The sequence below is a fragment of the Pagrus pagrus genome (genome assembly GCF_965226575.1).
Source record: "Pagrus pagrus genome assembly, chromosome: 15".
NCBI classification, from domain to species: domain Eukaryota; kingdom Metazoa; phylum Chordata; class Actinopteri; order Spariformes; family Sparidae; genus Pagrus; species Pagrus pagrus.
The window spans coordinates 13,946,506-13,973,783 of NC_140199.1; the positions used below are offsets into that span (position 1 = coordinate 13,946,506).

The 27,278-nt window shown below is 41.8% G+C and overlaps 1 protein-coding gene across 4 annotated transcripts in view; it reads right to left on the reverse strand.

The window, feature by feature from the left end:
- Positions 1–27,278, reverse strand: part of thada (THADA armadillo repeat containing) — a 92,419-nt gene that overhangs the window by 56,543 nt on the left and 8,598 nt on the right. For all 4 annotated transcript variants that reach the window (XM_084376595.1, XM_084376592.1, XM_084376593.1 and 1 more), the window contains 8 exons: positions 27,050–27,196; positions 26,317–26,477; positions 18,696–18,805; positions 15,601–15,733; positions 12,296–12,418; positions 11,587–11,709; positions 11,122–11,213; positions 3,919–4,008 (listed from right to left, as the gene is read on the reverse strand). In XM_084376595.1, the coding sequence (XP_084232721.1) occupies positions 3,919–4,008; positions 11,122–11,213; positions 11,587–11,709; positions 12,296–12,418; positions 15,601–15,733; positions 18,696–18,805; positions 26,317–26,477; positions 27,050–27,196 (979 nt within the window). The remainder of the gene's footprint in view (positions 1–3,918; positions 4,009–11,121; positions 11,214–11,586; positions 11,710–12,295; positions 12,419–15,600; positions 15,734–18,695; positions 18,806–26,316; positions 26,478–27,049; positions 27,197–27,278) is intronic.

The window sequence follows — 27,278 nt, forward strand, 5'->3', positions numbered from 1 at the left end:
TTGAATCGGGATTAAATATGGCTGACAGATGAAAACCACATAATAATCAAAATACCAAACCAAAATAACCCTTAATTCCTCCGTCGCTCTTTAATACACACTGGCTTTCTAAAACCACCCACACTCCAACACAGTCATCTCCTCATCCGTCCTTGAGCTGAGCTTTTCACCTCCCTCTTTTCCTCCGTCCAAATCTCATCACTGCCAACTGAGTCAGAATGGAAACCGACCGTCTCTGCCAGCGGTTTCACAGTTTCACTCTGACACACTCACAGTGAAGGCAGGAGGGAGGAAAATGGAGAAACAGACAAGAACTCAAGCGACAAAGTCAGGAAAATGACCAGAATGTTTGAGGACCAGGTATTTATTTTGGAGAAGGACCGCACTTTGCCTCCAGATCAGCTTCATTCTTTCCTGTCCTGCTATGAAAGTCCGGCTAAATGGAGCAGAAATCAACTCCACGAAAACCTTCAGTGAGTTTTATATCTGCTGGAGGAGGATTTTTACTTTATCTTGGTTAATAAAACCAACCAAACTTTATCAGCATTACTTTAGCAGTGTGTTTGGTGATAATATCAGAAAACAGTGTTTACAATGGAGGGAGTGCCTGCAGTTGAGCCTTGTGTAGGTCTGTGTTTAAGTGAGTGTCATGAGGATCTCAGAGCACACAGACAGAAAAACAGACCCCCTGCGAAAACAACTTGTGCTTTTCATTACTTCATTCAACAAACCACACACACACACACACAAACTCACATCCACTGGGACCGCCACGGATCTGCAAGATGGGAAATGCAATAGCAGCCCAATTAGTTGCTGGTCCAATGTGTTTAGTGTCACAGTTTAGTCGAGCACAGCGGGACAGGATGTGATGTCAGAGAGACAGCAGGAGGGCAGATAGAGGGCAATTGCAAACATATTAGGCCTTGTTGGGATACAGCTGGAGGCAGAAACACTTGACAGGATGAACAAGAGACGCTGTGGCATTTAATGGCACTCTCAGATTCCACATTGAGGTCTTCCATGAATGTCTGCCCTCTGTCCTGAAACTCCTTAATCATCTCCAGCACACAGTGGTTTGATGAAAGGGTTATTTTTGTTGAACATTTTTTTTGAAGAGAGTGGAAACAGGACTCTGACCTTAAGTATTTATATTCCTCTACTTTTTAGAAAGTAGTGAAAGGGACACAGTAGCAGAGACACACAAGAAGCTCTTAAGTAAACTGAAGCTTTAGCTTAGCATTTAGTTCGTGCTCAGGCAAATAAATCATCAGGTTTGTTTAATGTTTGCTTAGAATTAGAGAAAAGTACTTGGAATATGATATGAAAACTGTTTTCTTTGGAAGTGAAGGCAGTGTAGATAAGACAGTATGTACGGCAACAAATCACTGCACAGCAGTTTAAAATGTGAGGGACTGACCTGAAATAGTTTCAGAGATAAACATGGTTAAGTTCGCTACACTGAGATAACAAGATTAGGAATTTGAAATTATAAATCTACAGGCCATGAAAGCAAAAACATCATTTTCTGACTAAGAAGTCGATCTCTTTAGCTGTGTGATAACGGCTGCAGCATCTTCATGGTGAGATGAAATTTGGTGGACCTAAAAAGCAGCCAAACACAGGAGGAGGCCGGTCTGTCCCGACCACAGAACTTGAGTTCTGAGTTGAGAGAGGCAAAGGAGAGGACACCAAAAATAAATCCCAGAGGTGAAATCTAAAACAAAGACAAGATGGGGTCTGCTTGTGTCCACAGTAATAGCCACTAATGCAGGAGGAAGAAACAGAACTCAAAGAAAATATAGAAAAAGAGAGTTTTTCTTCACTCAAACAAACACAAAGATGAATGTTTCACTGCATGGATGAGGAGGGGATATTTGCAATGGTAATGTAACTGATTCTGGTCATATTCATAAATGTTTACTTTACATAAATATTTTAGTCTGGTTTTAATTCAAGAAGACGTGTGAGCATTTTAGATTTTCCTCAGCAAACTGTTTCCAGGTTATAATCCATCCACACACCATTTATTTCTCATGTCAAGCAACAGACAATCTGATATGCTGAAGAACTGATGCAAGGTGTGGTTAAATAACAGACACTGATCCAGGATATTCTTGGCCGAGCGCAGATGCTTTAAATTCTGTTAAAGCAATCTGTTGTTACTATATGAGTACGCGTATGTATGTGTTGTGTCATATTACATGGCTTGTGCATTTCTATAGATATGAACAGCTACATGTCAGTGTATATTCATGAACATGTCATACAGTATGATGTGTTTTTATCTCTCTCTATCTCATATTGATGGCTGACAGTAGGTATAGCATGTATATGTATATGTTTTTTGTGTAGACTAATACTGTAAACTGGCACTAAAAGACAGGTTGTATAATGGTGCGCTATTAAAGAAATTGATCATTAATATTTCAGGACTGCATCCAGACTTCGGTCCAGTCGAGTGTGTGGGAAATAGTGGCATCTAGCCTTGAAGTTGCAGAATGCAACCAACTGAACACCCCTCGTCTCCCCCTCCCTTACAGTGGCCGCTAAAAACGTGATAAACGTGAAACAAGGCTCATTCTTTAGCAACGACTCTTGGTTTTAGGTGATTATACGTGAATGGAAACACAATTATAAATATTATATAGCATTTTTGCCCTTAAATCCCCCTAAATACTTCATCCTGAGCCTTTAAAATTGCAAGTCCAAAGTCTATCCAGGCTGTAACATGAGGTGCAGATGAGCAATCTTGAAGAATGCTGCCCAAGCAAAAGCCAAAAAAACATGTTGCCTCTCTTCATTTACATCACAGCCACCTTCTGTTTGTCTTTTGTTCTGTGTGCACTTTTGTGGATTTGTGCAGTTCAAACAATCTTTCCAACTGTCTTTACTGTATGTCAGTTTTCTACCACTTAATTATCTCTGGAAACAGGATTGTTTTCCATTCACAATTCCTCTTTACAGCGCATGTTTGGGTAGAGCAGTTGTGGAGAGCGGATGGATTACAGAGTACATAATGTAAATACAAACATCTCAAATGACAACCATATAGTTCAAAATCTCATTCTATATTCTTTTGTATATTGTGACCTATTGTGGGGATGTACTCGTACTGTAACTTCAACAGGACTCTAATCTAAAACCACCAACAGTGACTCTTTTACCCCGTTCTGCTGTGTATTGCTACAGTGTGGTGTGGTTGGTCTGTTTGGGTGGCACGATACACACAGATGATGTGGGAAGTCAGACAGCCCAGATCTGGTTCCGTGGGAAATTTGCAAATGTTTTAACAAGGGTCGAAGGGAGTGAGGGGAATTGTGAAACAGCCGGTCTGAAAAAGCATTCAATTAATTGGATCCATATTAAGATAAGGCTGCCCGGGGAGCTGTTGGATGACTCAAATGCTTTTAAAAAGGGAGTCTGGGCTGAGCTAAAAAAGATAAGGCCAATGAACCTCAGTAGACTCAACTCCCCACTGCAAAAAAACAAATTTAAACCTGAACATGGCATCTGCTTTATTCAGTCGTAAAATCTTATGCTTTGAGTAAATAGTCTGTCGGTTGAGTGAGTGAAAAAAAGCCCACATGAGAATTCAATCTGGAGCAATGCTACTTGGTTAGAGAAAATATCTAAGTTCACAGTTCAAGTTCCCATTTCAGAAAATCTAGTTCTGAGACCAACAAAGAAGCAACACAAACTTCACCTCGTCCTTTTTATTAAAGCAGGAAGCCTCCCAGCACTTAAGCACCACAGCTTGATCAGCTTAAGAAAACAAAAAAACTGTCCCGCATAGCTTAAATGTGGGAAAATTAAACTTATAATGGCATTTAGGAAGTGTGAAAAGCCATGGCAAGGGCTGAGCATGGAGTGTGCATGTGTGTGTGTGTGTGTGTGGATTAAGGAGAACCAACTCACCTTTCCACCGTGGCTGCAGCCTCCTCCAGCTGGTTCAGGAGGAACGGATAGAGAGCTGGAAAGCGAGTGAAAAACTCTCGACCTGTCATCCTGAGAGGAGAGACAGAGAAAGACAGACAGCAGCATTTTTAGTAATAAGGATAATAAGGACATTCTCATACAGGCTGTTTCCAAAGACAAAGCAAAGTCCTGAAACACTAGATTTGTTGATTTAATCTTGCGCACGAGAGAAAAAACAAAGTTTTAGGACTTTTATAACATTATTTTATTTAGACTATACAGCCCAGCAAGCAGTTTTGTGAAGCTTTACTTAGGCTAAAGTCATAATGCTAACAGTGACATGCTGTTGGCAGCTGAGGCTGATGGGAATGTATTTTTTTACAAAAACCAAAGAATAGGAGCAAGTAAAAATGAGATCTGATGATGGCACTGCATAGAAAAGACAGAGGATCAGTCACAACAGTTATTACAGTTCATCCAGAGGGGAACATGAATGTCCGCACATAATTGCCAAAAAAATCTATTCTAGGGTTAGTCAAGATATTTCACTTAATGGCAGGAAATGTCAACCTCACGATGGCACTACACAAAAAGTCAAAGGATCACCAAAGTCATCTGGATTCATCCTCTTGGGACACAAATCCTTCCAATAGTGAATAACTGAACACTTGCCAGACTGACATTGCTCTCAAGAGCCACGCTGCTCGTGTGGCTGAATATAGTGTTGTTCTTTAAGCTATTCCGATGTAGAAACCTTGCATTTCAAATTGGGCATTTGCAAAATACAGAACAAAGAAAGAATTGACAAATTCTGTGACTCGGGAGGTAGAATGGGTCATTCATGACTGGAGGGTAGATCGATCCCCGGTCCAGCTGCATGTCCAACCGTTCTTGGGCAAGATTCTGAACCCCTAATTGCTCCCAAAGTCCATTTACTGAGTCTATTACTTCACTTTCCCACCTTCGTTTGCAACACACGATATCCATTAACACAATTTGTAGTCTGAAAGTTGAAGCCAAGACTACTCAAGAGCCACAGAAGACATTGTACACCTGCTCTCGCTGACTATGCAGTACTCCCTGTGACTCGTAAACTGACTTTGACATAAAAAAAACATGTGAACTCCCCCTTTATGTTCCACAGATTGTGAAAGAGTCGTATAGCCATCATTATAAATAAAGAGAAACTGGGCACGAAAATGTATCCCTGACCTTGAAAACAGGCCTTCCACACAAACATCTTAATTGAAAGCTCCACTTATTAGCTCACTGAGGAGCTTTCAACAGCATCTATGAGCAAACTCGAACCACTGAGGGGGACTCGTTTCAGGCAAAAAGCCGTAGAGACATAAACACAGAAACTAAAATATGGTAAGGATGGGCGGCAGTTTAAACACCAATTGCCGTCATGTGCCCGTGTTACCAGAGAGAACAGAAATAATCAGGGATACTTGTGGATCTAGTTTGATCCAACTTGAATTTCCGCTGATTAAATGACCTGATAGATAGCCGTGATTTAATCCCAATGTTCCCAAATGCTCTCCCTCATTAAAACTGACAAGAAATAACAAGAAGCAGATGAGGGGAAAGGACAGAGAGTATATAATCGGATATTGTGAAGCTCTGTTAGGAGATGGAAGTGTGCCAAATACTCTTACTCATCCAAACAAGTCCAGTCTTTATGTTCGGCTCACCTTGCTGCAGCTGACAATACACACATACATTCAAGTGTATGCACATATGTTACGCCATGTGCTACAGTCACGTGTGGCTGCGCTTATGTATTTACTCGCACACATATACAACTGTCAATAAAATGACAAACTTTATATTTAACACTGGCGGTCTTGCTGCTGTGACCGCCATTCAGCCTCAGAGCCAATAAAGTTTTTATTTAACTCTGCTCGTCTAAATCAAGTCGCTCCTGAAGGGAAGAGGTCCGCTCTGCCAAGCACATGATCACAAGACTGGAGAGATCTCATACTGCTTTAGTCACAACGGACACTGGACTAATGCACAACACACACAGACACACACACACACAGACACAGACACACACAGACACAGACACACACCCGCACACACACTCTGGACCTGGTTCAAGTTAACAGCAGGCACTGTCATGGTAGGGAAGTGAGTCATGTGTGTAGTTTTTAAAACCCCATTCAACCTGTGTATTACACACTTCTCACCTCTTGTGACCTGAAACACACACACACACACACACACACACACACACACACACACACACACACACACACACACACACACACACACACACACACACACACACACACACACACACACAAATGTTTGATGTTCACGTCATACATGTGCAAAAACAGGACTGTGTTTATTATATAAGGGGGTGTGTGTGTGTGTGTGTGTGTCCGCCCTCCGCTGCTCTCTCTAATGAGTCTCTCAGTCTGACAGGACTCTGCTGCCTGCAGGACAAAGGTCAGAGGTTGTGTCGGAGCAGATTAGATGGGGTAAAAGGGGTGAGGGTCACAGAGGAAGAGGAGAGAGAGGAGGAGGTGTAAGTGAAAGGCCTGGTTATGTTTGTGGGCTAACAGCTGTGTGTGTACACTCATATAGGCTACACTACCTTTAAGGAAAGTCAATTTTATATGCATTGTTCTGCACATAAGGATAATGTTGAGACACTTCTACTATGTTCTACTCGAGTGTTTCTACTTTGTTACTTTTTTTAAACTAACAAAACACTTCTCATCTGTAGAGTTATTAGCGGTCACATCTAGGAGACATCTTCCCTCAAAACATATCAAGTGGTTTCATGGCTTTAAGTGTTCAAGGCGCAAAACAGCTAAAATTATCCAATATTTCACAGAAAAACTCCAGGATTAGTGAAGAGTAAAAAAAACTGAATACAAATATCATTCATCAGTTACTGCTTAGCCTTTACAGGGTGGAGGGGGGGCTGGAGCTGATCCCAGCTGACATTTGGCGAGCGGCGGGGGTTCACCCTGGACAAGTCCCCAGTTCATCAATGGGCTGGTATGTAGAGACAAACAACCATTCACACTCACATTCACACCTACGGGCAGTTTAGAGTGGCCGATTAACCTTAATCCAAATTTGAGAAGCGTAACTTTTCTTTTTTTATTTTGTTCCTCCTTTTATCATCCCTCAGATTTATTTTGTGTCCCTTTGGAGAGGCCCGACCCCTTAGCTTTGTAACCACTGAGCTAAACTAATTAACTGTATATAAAGTAGCTTAAGCTAGCTCCACGTGGATCAGCTACAACAATAACATGCAACTCACACATTAATGCATCTGTATCATGATTCGAATAATGTAATACAAAAAAAATATGTATCAGTTGCATGAACCACTTTCCTGTACTTTACTTTGATTTGTAGTTATTTTTTCAGTTTTTAGTTAACAGATCTGACACTTCATACACGACTGACAGTAGGTGATACAACAATAACAATCCTGCTGAGGTGTCTCTGAGCGAGATCCCCGCACTCTGAAGAAAAACATTTGCTACCATGCTCAAAAGCACTTCAGTGAACAAAAACAGAGGGAAAGCCAACAATAAAGGTGAATGGGAAAGCCCGACACTCATAACTCTGATGCATTTATAAACTGGCTGTTTTAATGACAACATTTTGAATGGCTTCAGGAAGGCTGAAGAAGGCTGTCTGGCAAAATATCACTCTTCATAAGCTAAAATAAATGTACCTGAGTTACGAGTCTGCTTAGTTTTTTCCCAAAGGATCTAAATAACATCGATACGGACGTTCTTGCATGTACAAGACCATAGGTAGTGCAAATGAAGAGTTGCCGCAGGCTCGAGATAAAGCTGGAGGCTTTGGTTGGAATGCAGAGAGCAATCTTCGCTCTGTCAGCTTTGTTTACAGATGCATTTATCTCAGCAACGATATCGGATCAACATCGATGTACGGTCACGGAGCGGAGAAGCCGGAGTCTGGGTTTAGTTGAATGATGATCCACAAGCAAACAAAATGTCTGGATTCAAATAACTATGTAAAAAAAAAAAGCAGCTGAGATTCCCACAGACAGCAAGAAGCTCAGTCTCCCCACACACAAATACACACAATGCTGTAAATAAACTGGTGTGTGTGAGAGGGAAATGTGTTTATGCTCCGGTGTTAGTGGACCAAGAGGCCCGTACACACACACAGTCAAATATTAGAGTGGACAAGCTGTCACAATGCATTTTCTACAGCCAGAGATCACAACTGTAAAAACGTGGTAATAACAGAGACCAGACTGAGGAAAAGACACAACTATAAATGAGCTGCAGCTTTCCGGCTCATACACGCACAGTTTTGTACCAGTTTCAAGTCAATACAATGAGATTTACGGACAGGGCAACTATCATGCTTTGAGATAATCAAACCGAACGTTGTAAAGTAACACTAAAATACAAGAACATGTACCATTTCTCATTAATCACAGCACACACACTCTCCCATGTGAATATAAAAATCACCCCACACATTAATACTAGGAAAGAAAGCAGCAGACAAGAGGAAGGGGAATTAACTGAGAGCTATACAAAGGGAGGGACGGCGGACTAAAAACAAAAGTGAAAACAGACAAGATAAACAGCAGCAGCCTTGGCTTGGTTAACAGCATTCAGAGGCCTTCAGGGAAGCAGCCAATAGAAATTCAGCACAGGGCAGCAGACGGAGCTTCCCGGAGCAGGGCCCAAAGCCATGTGAAACTTTACCCTGGATTATCTGTGGGGTAACAAATCACTTCTGAGCTCAATATAGACCTCAATACAACCATCATATAGTCCTACAGCCAAGCAGTACAAGCACATTATTGTTCGTGTTTGTTTTAATATGCTCTGAATACTAGAGGGATCTCTATCAGCTCCAACTGGGCCCAGTAAGATATCAGTCAAATAAATGTTTTATATTCTAATGGTTTCAAGCTGTACAAGGCCACACTGCATATTTATTTTAAAATAAATAGTGGTGAGGTAAGAGGTTTAAAGATGTAACATGGGAGATATGACCAGAATTTGAAGGTAGCTCCAAAAACACAGGGAGCCGCATATCACCGGAGTAACAGGCCAACTGCTGCTCATTATACTGGACCATGGAGGGAGCCGTCATGGGCAACGGGGCTCTGCACAACAGGGCTCAGCAGCCTCCAAGTGAAGGTAGCTGGACATCAAACTGGGACTAAACACGGCCTCAAAGACCGACGTAAATGGTTTAAACTAAAATTCAGGCCATGTCTCACACATTACACCTTTCACACACACTAATTGTTAATGTTAGCATGCTCAAAGCGACAATATATGCTTATGTGTAGCAGGTTTAATTTTTAATGTTGGAACATTTTTTTAAGATTTGCCTGCGACAGCATCAAATACTTCACTGTGATTATGGCGTCCTTCAAAACCTGTTGCAGCACCACCTACTCTGCGCCTAACGTTAGATAAAACAAATCATAAAATACATGTGGAAAAACACACTTGACCCGAGTCTGCAATCATTTCCATTATCAAGGTTTCCAAATACTTGGATGGTTGTTTGACAAGGCACTGGGAGTCTGTTATAATTTAAGACTCTTCTCCAGAAACCTCAAACACAATCCACAATTTTTCAAACAATCTTTGGCAGCAAAGCAGGCCGAACAACTGATAACCTTCCAGCTGAAACTGAGACAGTTTAACTTCTAAACTGATTCATCACCAACTCAAACTCATTTTGACTCTGTGTGTGTGACAGTGGCAGACAATCATATAAACAGCTTATAAACCAAAATGAGATCTCCATCAAGTGACAGCTCCCAGAACAGAATTAGTTTGGATATGGAGGGCAGTCACTTTTGGCTATATATCTTATATATATCATCTCATTTAACCTGAATAGTTCTAAGGATATCATAAAAATAAAATAATAATGATAATAATTCAATTATCGGTTTGACAGTAAACTGAATATCTTTGGATCGTGGACAAAGCAAGACATTTGAGGATGTCATCTTGGCCTTTTGGAATACACTGATCAACATCTCCCACCATTTTTCACATTTTATAGACCTACAACTAACAGATTAGTTGGAAAAAAATCAACAGATTAATCAACAAAGAAAATAATCATTAGTGTTGAAGCTCTACGTTAATGACGTCGTCTGTCTATGTCTTGTCATGTCTGTCTAAATGCCGGTCCACATCACCGACAAAGTGACTGTGATTTACTGTGTGCCTGTTGTTAAAATGTCATCTCTGAGAGACTTATTTTTTATTAATATCATCATATTAATATGACCATAACCAACATCACCTTTACAAAAGAGAGTTTATAAGAACTTCAAATGGTCCATGCTCTGTGGTTTAATTGCTGTTTCAGTTCATTTTTCCACCCTCACAGGAACATTCCCCTAAAATTGTGTGACAAAGTACATTTTTGTAATCCAGACCATACTGCTCACAGATGTGCAACCGGTGAACAGCTGCAGCTCCTCATAAGACCACACATGCTGAGTTTTGTTTGTACAGTAACTGTGCTTTTGATGACACGCGTTTGTGACGAATCTTGCTATGATGCACTTGTGGTCTTATCAATCACACTCCCACTCGTATGAAACCCGCCACAGTACAGCAGCGATGGGATGATCTCACGTCTTTTTATAGAGCATTCATAATGATAAATGTATAATTTTTTTTTTTTTTTTAAGTGAAACTGCCCTTTATTCTTTCCCTCCAGTGTCCTTCCATTGTTGCGGGTGCAGCAGCAGTGGAGACCTGCATATCCTCAAGTAAGGGTGTGATTGCAGTGAAACCTGCCTTTAAGAGACAGTGATGTTACAACAGTGCCCCCCTGTGGTGTCAAACAACCACTGTTTACACACCTGCTACTTCTGTTTAAGGTTTAAATGCTTTAAATGTAACTTCTAAATTCCTTAAGCAGTGTCACTGTACTATGAAAACATAGATTTATTACATTCTCTGCAAGATAGTCAAGTGAGTGACTGAGATTCCTTTGTTTTTAAGGTTTTAAAGAGACAGTATTGAACAAGGGCCACATTGGCTTGACGCAGAGAAGTTGTATGCACTAGTAATTATGACTTTTAGACCTTATTTTTACATACGTGACTGACATCCACTGATTTATGCATTTCATTCTGCACCGATGCACATGAGAGTAAACTTGAGCTAGTAGAGCAGAGCTAGAGAGGGAGAAGCAGCGGACCTGTTCTTTTTTGAGTGCTCGTCCTTCCCTTTCTTCACTCCAAAGATCCTTGTGATCAGAGTGCTGAAGAGGAGAGTGGAGGAGTTCCTCACCTGGGACGCAAAACAACAGAGGGAAGGATGATGGAGGACAGAGAGACAGTGTGTTTAATATCAAAAGTGACCACACAGCACACATTAGTATCACAGATACAGAGACATTATCCACATTATCATGAAGTTTTTGTTAAATCTATTCAGACACATATTGATTACATTTTATAGTAATTTTGGAGTCTCTAGTGTGTGTTTATGAATATTTAGTCTACCACCAGGGATATTAATGCGGTTGCCAAATATTAGAAACACCTCCCAGGAGAAGTTGTTGGAGTGGAAAACAAGCATGAAGTTGGGGGCACACGTTAATCCGTCTAAATACAAACAACAGAGAAAAACAGACGTATTAAACATGGAAGTGGAAACTCACTGCCCAAACAGGAGAAGTGAAGCCCAGCACAGCAGCCTGCAGTCCATCTGAGACAAAGGGAATGATGTTTTCCCCCAGACGAGTGTCTCTGTACAGAGCCCGGAGGATGTTCAGCGCATGGACCTGTGGTGATTAAACACAACACACAACGACAAAGACGATGATATATTTTTGAAAAACTTAAACGACATTACTCAAAAAATAAACATTTACGTAACCATAAGAGCATTACATTTGTCCACTGGCCTCCACAGCTGATGTGCTGCACAACTTACTACTATTCGTCATTATTTAATGAGCTGAGAATATTTATAAATATTACGCAACCTTCAAAAGATGACTGACCTCATGTTCAGGCTGGTAGACAAATTTAACAGCAACAGCCAGATTACAGCACAGTTTGGCTGTTATTCTTTCCTGATGTATTTTCAAGAGCTGGACAGTCTCCACTGTGCCATCCAGCTCCATTATAATGGATGTGATCCAGTTTGTTTTATTTTCAGAATCAATTAATACTTCTCTGAACGTTAATGGAGCTTAAACTGTATTAGGGATAAAAATCAGGAGCTTGAGTCACAGCAGAACTCCTTATGATGCTAATTCAGTTTTTTTCAAGTGTTTTATTAGAGTTTTTTTCAGAAAAACAGCTCTCCTGGGTAAAATCTGACTCGCTATAAGACCCATGCATGAAGCTACTGGGAGGTCAAACCTGAGGGACAGTGGAGCTGTCAGTGTTCCTGTCAGCAGAGGGCATGGCCAAAGTGATCAGCTCCCTCATGGTCATTTTCAACAGGCTGCAACTGGATGACTTGGGCTCAGAGGAGAGCAGAGCCTGCGGTATAAAAAACAAAAGAAGGAGAAAAGAATGAGCCTCAAAACAGGTCAGTGTTCATGATACTTACTGTGTGTTAATCAGATTTTGGTGACTGCACTTCTACAAACGGTCAGACTCACAAAGGATCAAAATCAATGCAACAAAACCGACCTATTCCTTGTGAAAACCTGGTTCCTACACTACCCACAATGCAACTCAACTGCTGACAGTTTGGTTGGCGATTCATGTGATTCAGATAATTGGATCGGAGAATACGTCGCATTAGCAACTTGTCACAAGATAGCCATACCCTGCTTAATCGTTTATTTTACTCTAAATGGGACCAGAATTTACAAAACATACCTCCTCATGATTGAGACCAGAAACTCATCAGGAAACTGTCTGCTAAGGTGATAAATGATAAAGAGAAAAATAGGGTCATTTTCTCAAGCTTACGCACAGTCAGACTTCTTTTTGAATCCAGTGGACTCATCACCTGCTGACCATTAGAAACAATGAAGATTTAAGGCACTTCCCAACTGGCTTCACTTTTCCAAGCTGGGAGCGCCGTCCACTTATTGTACCATCTATGGTTGCGCCCAGCTTTTGCGTAGCTCCCTCTGGAGCCACATAAAGCTTCAGGCCAGAGATATACGTGCTTTTAACAATGCATTTGCACACGCAAGATGGCCGCCTCGTGTGTCCTGCGTCCATTTGGAGCACTGGTTGTGCACGTCCTCAGAAATTAACGCATCCACAAGATGCAATATGCACATGAACGGTAATGGCAGTGTAGGACCTGTATGGACATGTGCAGGGTCAGGGGTCACCAAGCTCGTCAGCAGTAGAAGGGACGGCAGTGGCAGTGAGTTTAAAAGACAAGGTTAGTGTGCTCCAGTAACACATGTAGTGTATAGACTGGTCGGGCTCTGACCTGAACTAATTTATTCCCATCACTGTATACAGTATAGTGGCATTTTATCACATAAAGACAGCTTTACGCTTACGTAAGTCGGTCTATACTGATAGCTCGACTGAATGACATCATTTGTATGTGCCAGGAGTGGGAGCTGGGAATGTGGGAGCCAGGAGGTGACAGCAGTCGGCTGCTGTGTGAGAAAGGAGTTATCTTACTGTGGGAGCTGATGGGAGCCAGCTGTGTGTCTGGCCTGGGTTATGGTTAACAGTCAGGCCTGGGAGGGATGGAGAGATGGAGGATGGAGCTAGGGAGGAGAGGAGGAGGCACTGTCTGGCTCTTATGAACTCTTGGGGGGGTTAGGGTGGAGGAAAGCGAAGAGGAAGAGGAGGGCTAGCCCGGTTCCTGTGAAGTCTGTCCCAGGTCGGTCCAGACCAGCATGAGGCGAGAGTAGGAGCCAGCCTTCCCGGATCTGACTCTGTCTTTCTGTGTGAAGGAATGCAGCTCAAAGCTCTGCCAAGGTGTCGACTTCTGCTTCTCTCCAGACTTCCTCCGCTCTGCCAGGCTCTCCCGCTTTCTCCTTCATCTTATCTTCTTCGTCTCTCCATCTCCTTTCATCCACATCTTGAGTCGCCCATATTTGTTTTCTATCATGATCCGCGCTGCCTTGCTACTCTTTCTTCTCCCACTTGACTAAATCTCCAACTTACACAGTCTCACCATCTCTTCATTAGAAAAGTATTTTAAGATAAGCAACGGGGAAGCTCGTGGCATTTAACGTGCAAATAATTCCTAGAAATAATCATGAATGGCATTTGCAGGAAGACAAATGTTGGACATTTGAAACCTAGAATTGAGTTTGAGTCTCATTTAAAAATCAAAATTAAGAATGAAATCAGGCTAAACTCAGCAAGTTCAAGGATCTCAGACTTTTTTTTTTTTTTTTTAAACAGCACACGTGCCTGGTTTATAAACGTGTTTGAAACAGGAGGGAGTCAGTGATGTCAGCGGTGCAGCCATGCGCCTCGTACCCATAACCACAAGAAAGAGCAGCCCCCACTCCCAAATTACTGCTATGATAAAACATGAACTCTGTCATGTCTAGTTTTAATATCAGTAATCAGAGGAAGTGGGGAGGCGAGCTGTGGCTGAACAACAGACTGAGTCAGTCAAGTGTTAAGGTAGGTTAGTCAGATATTACAACACATTGTTAGAGGTGTGTGGGACTGGTGACTACCGAGCGGGGTCAACCAAAGGACAACACGTGTGTGCGGATATATGTGTGTGCGTGAATCTGTGTGTTTGTGTGTGTTATGAGTGTTTATGCGAGTCACTGAGTAAAAAAGACAGATGGATTAAGAAACTCAATGTTCTTCCAGCATGAGTGCTCCAGTGGCATGCCAAGAACTGCTGATTGCACTACTTTTAGGAGTAAACAGGAACACAAGAGCACACACACATATACACACACGAGCATGCACAGAAACGTAGGGTTTCTATTTGAGAAACCTCAGAAAAACCTTCCAACATTCATTCGCTAACCGTAACCATCGCTATGTCCGTGTAACACATTCCATATCATAACGTTCATTTTGACCAAATGTTTTTTTGTTTTTTTTTACATTAACCATAATATGAACTTGTGTCACAGTTAATGTGAAGTCACATATTTTAAGTCAAGTCCATTTTATTTTTGAAGCCCAGTATCACAGATCGCATTGCCTCTGCACATCCTCTGTCCTTAGACTCTCAATTCAAGTGAGGAATAACTCTCCTGAGAATAAACCACAGAGGAGGGATACCTGTCCACCTCCTTGGAAGGACAGGTATGCAATACCTTAACTTAATCCAGAAAATGACAACTGAATTTACATAAATAATCAAAACAAAATCCCTGTTTTGCCTATAGTCTACTGACAGGTAATGATGATGGAAAAAAGGCACAAATAAAGCAACTGTGTCTTGAGTAGCACCAAAGGATCCCAAACAGCAACAAAGGCTGACTATGTCCAGAGAGGGCTAGATTCAGTAATGATGGAGTAAACCAATGTGACCGCTTCACCACACACTCTGAAATAACTAAATGAGAGGAATGTGATGTTTACTGACAAAGGTCTGCATCTTCTGCTTTCTGAAGGGTTTTAAATTAAAACAACGGGCCTCTTTCCAACACTTAAAAATCAACAGAGCGAGTCCAGAATCAAGACGGAAACGAGTGAGCACGCATTTGATACTTCCTTTGTCCGATTCATGCGTTTACATTTTCAAAGCCATGCTTACACACCTGGATGTAGAAGGGTATTCCAGCGCTGCGGCGTGTGGCACACAGCTTGGACGACGGGTCGCTGGATTTGACCTCCTCTAGAACCTCAGACAGCCAGCGGGCCGGAAGCTGCTGCAGGGCCTGACTTCCACTCCTTTCACACACACACAGACACAGACACACACACAGACACACACACAATAAATAACTAAGATCTAAATCCTTTGAGTTTCTCTTTATGATTGAGTAATAATACAAATACTTGCAATATCAAAGACACAAAATCTTACAGCAGATGAATCACTATGACATTCTGCATGTTGACTCATGTATGTGGGTCTCCTGAGTAGCCTACCCTTTTGAAAGTGGTTGATATTACATGGAATCCTGCTCTAAATTGTGACACATTACCACTGTTCTCTGCACCATCTGGTACTCTGAGTGTTTTAAAACAAATGCTAAGAATACAATCTGAAGAAGGTCTGACAAACACACACCCACACCCACAAGAAACCACTCTGCCCTGTTCTGTAAGAGGCAGCTGTTTGACAAGAGTCAGTGGAGCAGAGAGGACAAATTAAAACAATCCAATGTGAAGGACCGGGCGAAGGCGCCGCGCTGCTACACACACACTCCAGTGCACTTCACCACACACCCTTGACACACACATCTTCAATGACAAACACATTCAGTGTTCACTTATTTTACATTATATATTCATAATTGAAATTACTTTGTAAAAATCTGTTTACACGTTGACATTAAAAAGGTATTTTTTTGTAAGTTCTTGTCAAAAAAGCCAAATTACATTGACCACATACAACATCGAAGGGGCTGAATACTTTTTGTAGGCACTGTATATACTGTAAACCTGTGACTTACAACCAAGGGAACTCAAACCCCAGGTACCTACTACTAGTTGTGTATAAAGACTGCGAAATAGCTCAACTAATTAAACATATTAAAATAATATTCCCATTTACACTGAAATACTCATCTAACCACCACACGGTGCGTGAACACTAGAACTAAACAACAGACAAGTTGAAACAGCTACAACAATGGATACATGTTAAAATAGTTAGCTAAAGTAATGGATAAACGGTTGAAGTAGTTAAAAGTGATGGATAAATATTTACAATTGTTCAGTAAAACAGTATATATATCCATTAAATGCCATTTACTTTATTACAGCAGGTAGAACACCTTAAATTTAAGACCTCAGCCTAATTATGTTAGGACCTTAAGTTATTGCTGTGAGATGTATTTTGCCTCAGGATCTACTTTTAGTCAAAGTATTGCTAAATTAATAAAACATTGAGTCTGGTTTTATATTTCAAAGCTACTCATTCACTTTCATTGCACGTTGAACAGTACCGCAGTACAGACTGATGGGGCCTCTGTGGCGACATGCTGCCAGGGGCAACAATAAACGTGGCTTGAGTCTCATACAACTCGACACTCCCCATCATCTGCGCTATTCACGGAAATAATCCTGCTATTATCCTCCTGAGGGGAAGAAAAAGCAATCTTTTAATTCTCAACAAGATGAAAGAATTTCTCACTTTCTTGTACCTCTCTGTTTTCCTCAATGGTGGGTTGTGGAGGATGTCTTTAGCCCTGCAGCAGGTGACAAACCACAAAACCGTCGCAGCAGTGTTGCCTTTGAACCACCCAGGGCTGAGCAGTTAAAACAAAACTCGCTTGTTTTGTTCTTGTGCAAAAAAACAGTCCCGCAGTGTGTTGTGTAATGAGGACGACATTCTAGTGGTTGCGTGTAGGAGCGCTGGGAGTGTGTATGCCGCTGAGGGCACTTGTGGATGTGAGTATGTGTTTTCAAGAGGGGAAGAGCAGTGTGTGGATGGTATGCAGGCCGTGTGCTGGGTTATGGGGTGTTGATTGCGGGGTGCTTAACCACGGCCTTTTGATGCTCTGCCTTGGGATCTGGCTCTGGTGTGTTCCACTGTGTTTGCACTCTCTCACTGCGTCTCCTTGTCTCTCTCTTCATTCTTCCCCATGTTCCTTCTTTTACTTTTGCTTCTCTCTTTACGTTCTCTTTTTTCGTCACTTTAGATTCCTGGTTAGGCATGTGCACTTAGATCTGCAGTCGTTTACAGCAATGGTTCCCAACTTCTTTGTCAGACGCAGCCCCACAGGCATGTCAGATGAACTCAAGTGCCCCTTCACCAACACCACCCATGTTTAACTATTAATGATATCAAAGTGGATTTTGTTACAATATTTTTTTCACACAAGCAAAATGTCATATTTTAGGTTGTTAGCTATTTTATTATTCATTAATTATTGATGAAATTATCAAACTACTTTCTTGTTTTAAGACATTTTGATGTGGAAATACTACATATTATATCTTAAAAAGGAATAGCTCAACAATTTGATATCTTCCCAAGATAGTGTCAATATCAACCTCATGTCTGTAATAAATATGAAGCTACAGCCAGCAGCTGACTGGTTTAACTTTGCACAAAGACATGGAACTAAAAATCTGTTTAAGCGATACAGTAAGCTTAGTAAGTAAATATGGCTACAAACACATTAAAAGCTCCCAAATGAAAACATTATATCTCAATTACTTGCTCCATACACAGATTTTGTAAAAATTACCCGCACAAATTGTGGGAAAACCATTTCTTGGCAACAACAACAATCTGCTGTAAATGTGTGCAGCTTCCTGAAGTCCGATCCTAAAGGTTGCCAGACAGAATCAGCCTAGCTGTTTCCGTTTGCCTCCAGTCTTTAAGCTAAGCTAAGCTAGGCTAACTCTAGCCTGACTTGAGCGCTGTCCCAAGCAAAGACATGAGATATCAATATTCTCATCCCTCAGTCAGAAAAAAAGTGGATTAAACAAAATGTTGAACGGATCCTTTAAATAAATAAAAAAATTTATTATTGTCTTCCTCCATTATCTGCAGGTAACTTGTTTTAATGCCAGCATCTCTGCTGGCCGTCCAGAGGGTTCCACGAATGATACCGAGAGGACTTCTTACTAATGACAAGGCACACTCACACACTCAGTGTTATGATGGGAGCCAATGCCTGCAGCCATTCAGCAGTATTACCTTTCAGCCCTTTGCCCTGAATGTGAACACACACACCTGCACAGCATGTCGGTGAGGCGTACAAAGCCCACATAAGCCAGTTCAAAGGCGCCACGATGACGGGACTGCAGGAGCTGCTGACGGAAGTACAGGCCGACTCCCTCCACCTGTAACAGAGAAGCAGGGAGGGAATCAGCAACTGAAAGAGTGTGTTATGTATGCATGACTTTAAAGCCTCCTGCTTTCCCCTCCAGCAGAAACGAATGTTACCAGTTACTCGGGGTCATAATGACATAACTGCAGTCAAAAAGATTATGTGACATGCCTGGCTGCACACTACCTGAACATCTGAACAGTGCAGACAGTGAGCAGCATCAGCCTAGATTGGCTGAACAATGAGGGAGTAGGATGACATATGTCTCTGTTAGAAGATGTAGATGTTTTCCTGCATACCTAAGTGACAGTAGTTTTCAGTCATATGATCATATTCATTTTATTCATTACATGTAGTTTAGATGTGATACTCCACAAGAGCGAAGCAAGCAACATTACTTGAAGATATTGGTTAATCTGTCAATTATTTTCTTATTTAACTATTATTCTGTTGATTATTTTTAATTCATTGAAAACTAATCTGTAACTTTGTCTATTCAATGTTTAAAAAAAATAAGAAAAAAGTGATAAAATACCCATCACATTCTCCAAAACTCAAAGGTGACATCTTCAAATGATTTATCTGACTAACAGTCTGAAACCCTCGTGTGATAGGTGGGGTATTACTGTACATGCAATACAAGCCTGTCTCAAAACTTGTGGAAGCATTTCAATGGCTTACTTTCAGTTGAGCATCATCACCTACCATCACCATGTAAGTTTGAAGCCTTTAAGCTTCAGGATTACGGTTTCATGCTGAGACTGTGTTTATTCAATCTCTTCTTGAAGTCATGACCACAACTCGATGCGATGTCTCAGACGGCAGCAAATTGCTGAGAGTTTGGAAAATTATTGGGTAACGTGTCAAAGCACAGAAACTATGTGGATAGATGAGGAGTTAAGTCAAATGGTGCAAATCCTCACAATGAGAACGCTTTTCATCGTTTTTGTGGATGCAAAATCCATCACCTCAAAGGCCATGACTATAGTCTTAGTCTAGACTTAAGTTTGTGAGAATACGTCCACTGGTACATGAAAACAAAACAGGGGAGCAATAAGATCTAAATCAAACCGCTCTTGCAGACTTTGTACTTTGTGTTAGTGTATCAATCATTTTGTTAAAAGTGAAGGAGAACCTGCTGTGACATAAAAACAGGTAAACAGGTAAAAAATGTGAAACTCCAGAGCCAGTGTTTGGTCTGTCCGTTATGGGCTACTGTAGAAACACGGTCAATCAAACGCTAAACTGCATTATCTGATCTCACTTTACCTTTTACCTATTTGGCAAGCAAAGTGAAGCTGCACCACTGGCTACACACTTAGAGACAACACTTAGTTTTCAGCCAGCGAGTGTCGAGCCTGTCAAGCGTGAGAGCGGCATGTCAGTAGCGTGACAAGTGTGTTCAAATAAGGATGCTGAGACATCCACATAATGGCCACTGTCAGTAAAACCATCCAGTTAGTAATAGTGTTAGCAACATTATTCTAACTATACACATACACACAACACACACAACAGAGTGCTGTGGCAGTGTGTAAACTGGTGAGTGTGTTGCAGGTGAGGCGGCAGGGCGAGGCGGACGCAGGACTCCAGTGCCCTGTCATTAAGGCTGTGGTATCACCGCCACCACAGAGGCGGCCAGGCCTCGACTTAGTCAGGGGTGGCATGGAGGGCACAGGGAGGGGTGGCAAACATCGATGCAAAAACACCCTGTGTGAAAAGGGGGGGAAAAAATCCCAACGGCCCTTTAGGGGATGTGGGGTTAGACACAACATCTAAACTAACACAGACACAGACCCGCAGATGAATGGGGAGTACGTCAGTCGCTGGAGCCTTCAGCGACGATGTCACTGGCTCAAGGAACAATGATGTATGAAGACAACAGGAGAACGCGTTACAACGGAAAAAATAAATAAATGAAAAATATGTGTAAAAGCAAAATATTGCAAAAGAAAAAGTGTAACAAAATGCAGGGCTTGGCCAGCTTCTTTTTTGGCCACATGACTGGACAATAAACTCAACTGACCCTGCAGACCTAAAGTGGACTAACTTAAACACCAAAGTATGGACTGAGGAAACCACAGTGGTACCAAGCCCAATGACTTATCACATTGCTGGCCAGAGTGGACTCCCAGGACAGGCCTGACCTCACGGGGGTAAAAATGGCAGCGACAGTCACTGTTAGAAGGCCCCGTGGCTGCCGGGGCCCAGACCGCTGCGGTGCTGAGCTGGGCCGAGCCGGGCCGTGGCTTCGCCTATTTAAAGCTTCCCCCTCGAAGGTTCCCGTCTGTGTAACTGTTTAAAAGGGCCGAGCAAGCTTCCTGCGCCGGGCGGGGGAGGGTACGGGGGGTGACTTTATTTAGACGTCAACTTCCTGTTTGCAAACGTGCCCGTTTCCCAGAAAAACTTCCATGTGCGGAGAGGGAAGTTTCCCAAGTCTAATTACATGTATGGCTCGGGGCCGTGACAGTGACCCAAATAGCCAACTTCTCCCCCGAGGCCGAGGGTTAGACAGCACTCTGATAATGTTGTTGTTGTTGCAGCAATCTGCAGGAAGAATTGTGAAGTACTGGAGTATAAATGGTACAGACAAGAGAAAGACTGAAAGCAGTCATTCAGCTTCTTTTACTATTACACAATAAACAAATGTTATTCTCAGCTGCTCAGGTTCAGTGCGGCTGGACTTCGTTTGCAGTCAGGTATGTCGACATGGTTAAAATTAGTTGTAATTACAGTTAATTAAGTCAAAATACATATATTTTAACTTTAAGTAAGACTTGACTATAACTATGAAGCAATTCAAGCTTCAGTCGCAAGTCGCCAGAGGGTTTTTTATGAATGGATGGAATGTATCTGAGCACATTAACTCAAGTGCTGTACTTTTGTACAAGTCTAAGGTACTTGTACTTTACTTGAGTGTTTCCATTTTCTGCTACTTTATACTTCTATTAACACGTTACAGAGGCAAAGTTGTGTTTTTTACTCCAAAACATTTATTTGATAACTTTGCAGATTGTATGCTGCAGAGACAAAGCAATGCATTTTCACATTAATTTAGTTTATCAGCAGTCGTATAAAAAAACATAATAAAACAGATTCTGATCGTCGGCTCAGGAACAGCTCGAGGAACACAATAACGGGCCCAAGGTGTTGACCAGGCCTCCAAATTCCCCAGATCCCAATCTGATCGAGCATCTACTGTATAAGACGTGCTGGAGCAGGTCGGATCCATGGAGGCCCCACCCCCCAACATACAGGACCCAGAGGATCCACTATAAAACGCCCTGGTGCCATTTTTACAACATAGTTTTTATGCATTTCTTGACACTGAATAGGGAAATCATGCTAGTAACAACAGGTGGAAAAGCAGCATTTTGGTCTCATAGGCAGTTACTGATATCACTTCCTACTTGCTACAAAGTTACACATTCTCTAAGATTGACAGAGCCTATGAAGTCTTTACCTGTGTCCAAGGTCACCTCCTAATTCATTCTCAATTCCCTGCATTTTAAACACTGCTAAGTGAGCAATGAAATATGATGAATGACATTCGCTTGTATGAATCATCATCAATTTTCGCCATCTTTGACAGTGACACTAGATTTTTTTGAGAAATTATGTGTACATGATATAATTTGCTTGTGAGCTACTTTCAGATCTCTGACACACAAAATGGATTCAAAAAATATTCTGCACTAGAGAGCAAATATAGAGTAGTGCTGGACAAAGCATTCCTATTGTGTTAATAGCAGTATGTGTGTGTATGTGGGTGTGGGTGTGTTTCTCCCTTAGCTGCAGAGCGGCCAGACAAATGGTCTGGCTCCTCTGTGTAACCAGGGCTCCAACCGATCCAGGCAAAGCTATGCCAATAAACACCAGAGCTGTCAAACTCCAGCTGACCAGCGACTTTGGTGGTCTGTCACACTCAAACAGTACGAAAACGTGTATCGTTCTGTCAGGATGTCAAAGTGCTACACCTTCCTTTATGCTTTGTTACAATCGGCCAGTGTTATAGCCCAGTCTCCCTTCTTTCACTGTCATCATCAGAAAAAAAGTTAATCACAAAGCATCATCTTTACTGAAAAACACTGAGAATAATGTAGTAACTGCTCATTAATGAAAAAGGAAGAAATCAAACCGTTACCGTTAATGCCCATCACAGCTATTGCTGTTGCCATGGTGCCACGTAGTGACAGAAACATCTGCAGTGTTGCCAGGCCAACAAGGATGTAACACAGGATGCTGGCTGAGGACCGCAGGAGGTGTTGAGCTCACACACATTTTGGAAAGAGATGTGTTTTGGTCACACACACACACACAAAGTATACACATACGTTTGCCCATGCATGTCATCGCAGTGGTAGGGCAGAGTGACTCTGTCCACAGAGACTTAGCCAGACCCAACTTTCCAAACAGTACTGGAATCACCCCACTGACTGTTAATGCTAACACACACACTATACGCACATGCACACACACAAAGCGTGGAACTGATGACAAGCGAATGAAACAGAAAAAGGGATGCGGTAAAGACGGAGCGGACAGGAGTTCAGATTTTCCTCTTGTCCATGCAGTCCTCAGCATGAGTTTGTTCAATCATTGGTTATATAACGAGGCCCATTGCCATAGTTAGCACAGTGGACAACATGGTATCCATGATATCACCACCAATTATCTCTTCGGGACACTGTGGCTGTGACGTCATTATTGAGTCAGTATCTGCAGCGACAGTTAAGACGCCCTGGCTGTATTCAGCCTCATTGTGTTCATCTGGTTTAGAAAAACACTGAATAACTGCTGAAAAAGTTGAATGTAGCTGAAGAACTGAGCACAATACATGGATTTCACAAATCTATGCACAATCTGGTCAAAAACCTTTTCAAGGGCGGACTGATAGCAGGCGCTTGGTTCTCAGCAGCGGAATATATATATATATATATATATACTCTGTTTGTGTGCTGATGTAAATAGCCTGGGTTTTCTGCAAAACACTGGTCCTAAACTATCTGTCAGTTGTATCAAATTAGTAAAGTTGCAGTGGGACATTTTGGGAAAACCACATAAATAAATAAAAAAAGATGATGTTTCTTTTGTAAATTTGAGGCTACCACCAGTAGCCGGCTATTAGGGTCATTGTATATAAACAACTTTATACAGTATGTAAATCAATGTTTTTGCCAAATGGGAACTGATGATTGATAAGAAGAACTCGAAACTGGAGGATTGGATATAAAAGAAAAAAACACAACAGGAAATAAGATGTAAAAAACAATTGCTGATAAATAGCATACAGTCCAATGCATTGTCTGCTGCTACCCTGTAGTAAACTGACTGATGATGATATATTTGCACAAATACATTCCTGCAATTAAAAATATTGGCAGTATAGAAACTACAGAGTACTAAACTGTGCCCCCCTATCACAAAAACACAAAAAACACACATTCAGCACATATTACAGTGTGATACTTCCTTCTTTCTATGTCAGGGCTGTGCAGTATATGCATTGGTCCACAAGCACACACAAGCGCACACACAAGCACACACACAAGCGCACACACATACACACACACTTTACCCCCTACACATGCAAACACAGCCTGTCTGGTACCCTTGTTATTATGGATGTTCACATGCTGAACCACTCAGACAACTATTCCTGTGTGAGTTTGTCTGTGTGTCAGTCTGTGCATGTGTATGTGTGTGTATGTATGTGTGGGAGCGTGTTGTTTGCAGCGCTCAGTGTTTTCCTGCTGGTGGTGGAAGTGATTTGGAAAGAATGCAGTGGAAAGGGAGGGCCGTCGCGGCCGTTAAACCAGCAGGGTCGAGCCTCAAATGAAAGCGCGGCGCTAACGAGGGCGGATGCTAATTGAAGAGCCTCCCAGCGTGGCAATACAAACACACACAGACATACACACACATTCACATCATTCCGCAGTACAGTACATACACACGCATACCGTGAAACAAAAAGGTCACCTAATTATATGGAATATATATACTCTGTTTGTGTGCTGATGTAAATAGCCGTCTACTGTAGATCTCAGCTGAAATGAGGTTAGTGTCAAATCTAAGGTCGGGTGTTTTTCTGATGATCGTTACTGGATGAGAATGACAACTACTCTATGTGATCATGGTGGGGGGGCTGTCCTGTGTTCCTCAGCAGTACATCACCACAGATCAGCTGCTCTACAGTAGGTCGGTTAGCCTTGTTGGCCATCGCATTCCCAAAATGCGACTTCAAAGCAGTAAGAATAGTGACAAGACAGAGCGGTGTAGGGACAGCAGATGTCTGAAGTCCCCTCTGGCAGATGTGTAAAGCTACCAACATACAAAACATACACCAGGGGGAGCCGAGCATGCAGGAATGCATCAGTCTGACCGTCTCTCTCCCAATACTGATTAACAATACCTGTGTTCACTTCCAAACACATTGGAAATCTAGATACCTCACTGTCTGGAACTCATTGGGATCAGTTTTATGTAACGTAACATGAGGTCAAGAATAATTAAAACCTGAGCCAGTGGCCTGCTGTGATGGAATGCGCACTGAATTTTTTCATGACATTCATAAAGAAACTGTATTTAATGAGGATCAATCACATAACTAGAATAGCACTCAGCCTCCGCACAGGCCCAACAGTCTGCTTTAATTCAATCAAGCCTAATTTAATATCAAACTCGTAAGCCCTTTATAACTCTAAATTTCAAATCACCCATAACTGCTTAATCAAAATTTAAATTAACTTCCTGGAGAAATTACCTAAAATGTCAAAACAAATTACTTAAAACCTTCTTGGTGGAGGTAATTATCTGTACTGATACTGATCCAGACGACCTGAACATCCCTATTGACTTAGGTCAGTAACCTTTTTGGCCTGAAGCTAACAAAATAGTATGTAGTGCCGTTAAATTTAGTCCAGATTTATGCCACAAGTACGAACAAGTGTTCAACTTTCACCCTACAGCTTTATTCATAAGGTGATATACTATATTTTTGTTATTGCCATCAAAAGACCAAATTACTGTCGTGAAAGGACCAAAACCACTAACGTGTTCTCTTAATACTTCCCCACTTCACCTTCTGGGGATCACTTTGTGGCACTGACTCCAGGCCCACTGGTTCCAACTGAGAAACCCTAATTTTTCCGATAGGCTACAATCTGCTCACATACGGCAATAAAAAAGTGACTAATACATGTCATTTTCTTTTAATTTTTAAAAGCTTATATGCAGAATATAATGTTATACTTTTGCTTTCCGCTTTGTAGGAGTGCCTTCTTTCTTTCAATGTGATTTGTCGATAATAAGAAAATCTGCAGACTTACAGTATCCTTTAACTGGCCCTAGCAACAGCTAAGATTAAAATGTTAGTTTACTAGGGACTTTGGATTAATGATCACTTAATTTTTTGATCCATTATGAAATAAATCAGTAAATAATAATGGTAACACGAGCCCAAAAGCTGCTTCGAAACATGCTGGATGCTACTGTGCGAGTGTGTTTAGTATGTCAGGATCTCACCTGCTCTGCTGTGATGAGCCCAGGGTGTGTGTGGGCGCTGTCATTGGTGTAGTGCAGAGGCAGGCTCTGACACAGCTGTCCAAGCAGCATGGCCACTTCCTTCATGCTCCGCCAGCAACATACCAGCACCATCTGGGCTGTCACCCTGTAGCCCTCACCGCCTGGAGCCAACACATACACAAACATGAAACAAATGACATGGGAAAAGTTTGATCACATTCTGGTTTATTACCCAATACCTTAAACTGAAAGAGAGATTTGTCTTACGTAATGCGCCCCGTTAAAATCTGTATTCAGTGGAAACCAAAAGACAGAGGTCATATGATGTGTCTGGTTACACTCGTTTAGGTAATCGTTTAATAAGATTCCTAGAAGTACTGGACACGAAAACATAAGGTTAAACACTGCCCCCATCAGGACATCACTAGTACTGCACACACCACAGATTGCTCTCAATTTAAAATTGTTGGGCCTGGGCTGAATATCTGTGGACATACAGAGCATGCATAGCGTGTCAGCATTCCAGAAATATGACAACCGAGTTGATGGGAAATTCTGACTCTTAGACTTTTAAAGTACCTTAATAGGGACCATGGGCTGTGTGTACAGCCGCTGCTGCAACTCCCCTTAAGGAAGAGCGCCTCGCTATTTGAATACATCTGAACGTGGGTAATATTCTATTGTTTAGAGAAAAGAAACATGAACGGTATGTGTATAATAATGTCCAACTCACCTGTGTCCAGTGACGGTGTGTGTGTGGTCTGGCTCTGTGTGTGATCATCCTCGTGGTGTGTGTCCAGCTCTCTGGCACTTGTGAAAAAGTCATTGGTGTCTCTGGGTTGAATCTCCTGCAGGATCTTCTGCAGACCTGCAGAGGTGTCTGTCCAAACACACACAGACAAATATCATATGCTCAATGTTTTCTGGCTCCTCCTCTGTTTGCTTCTATCAACTAAAGCTGT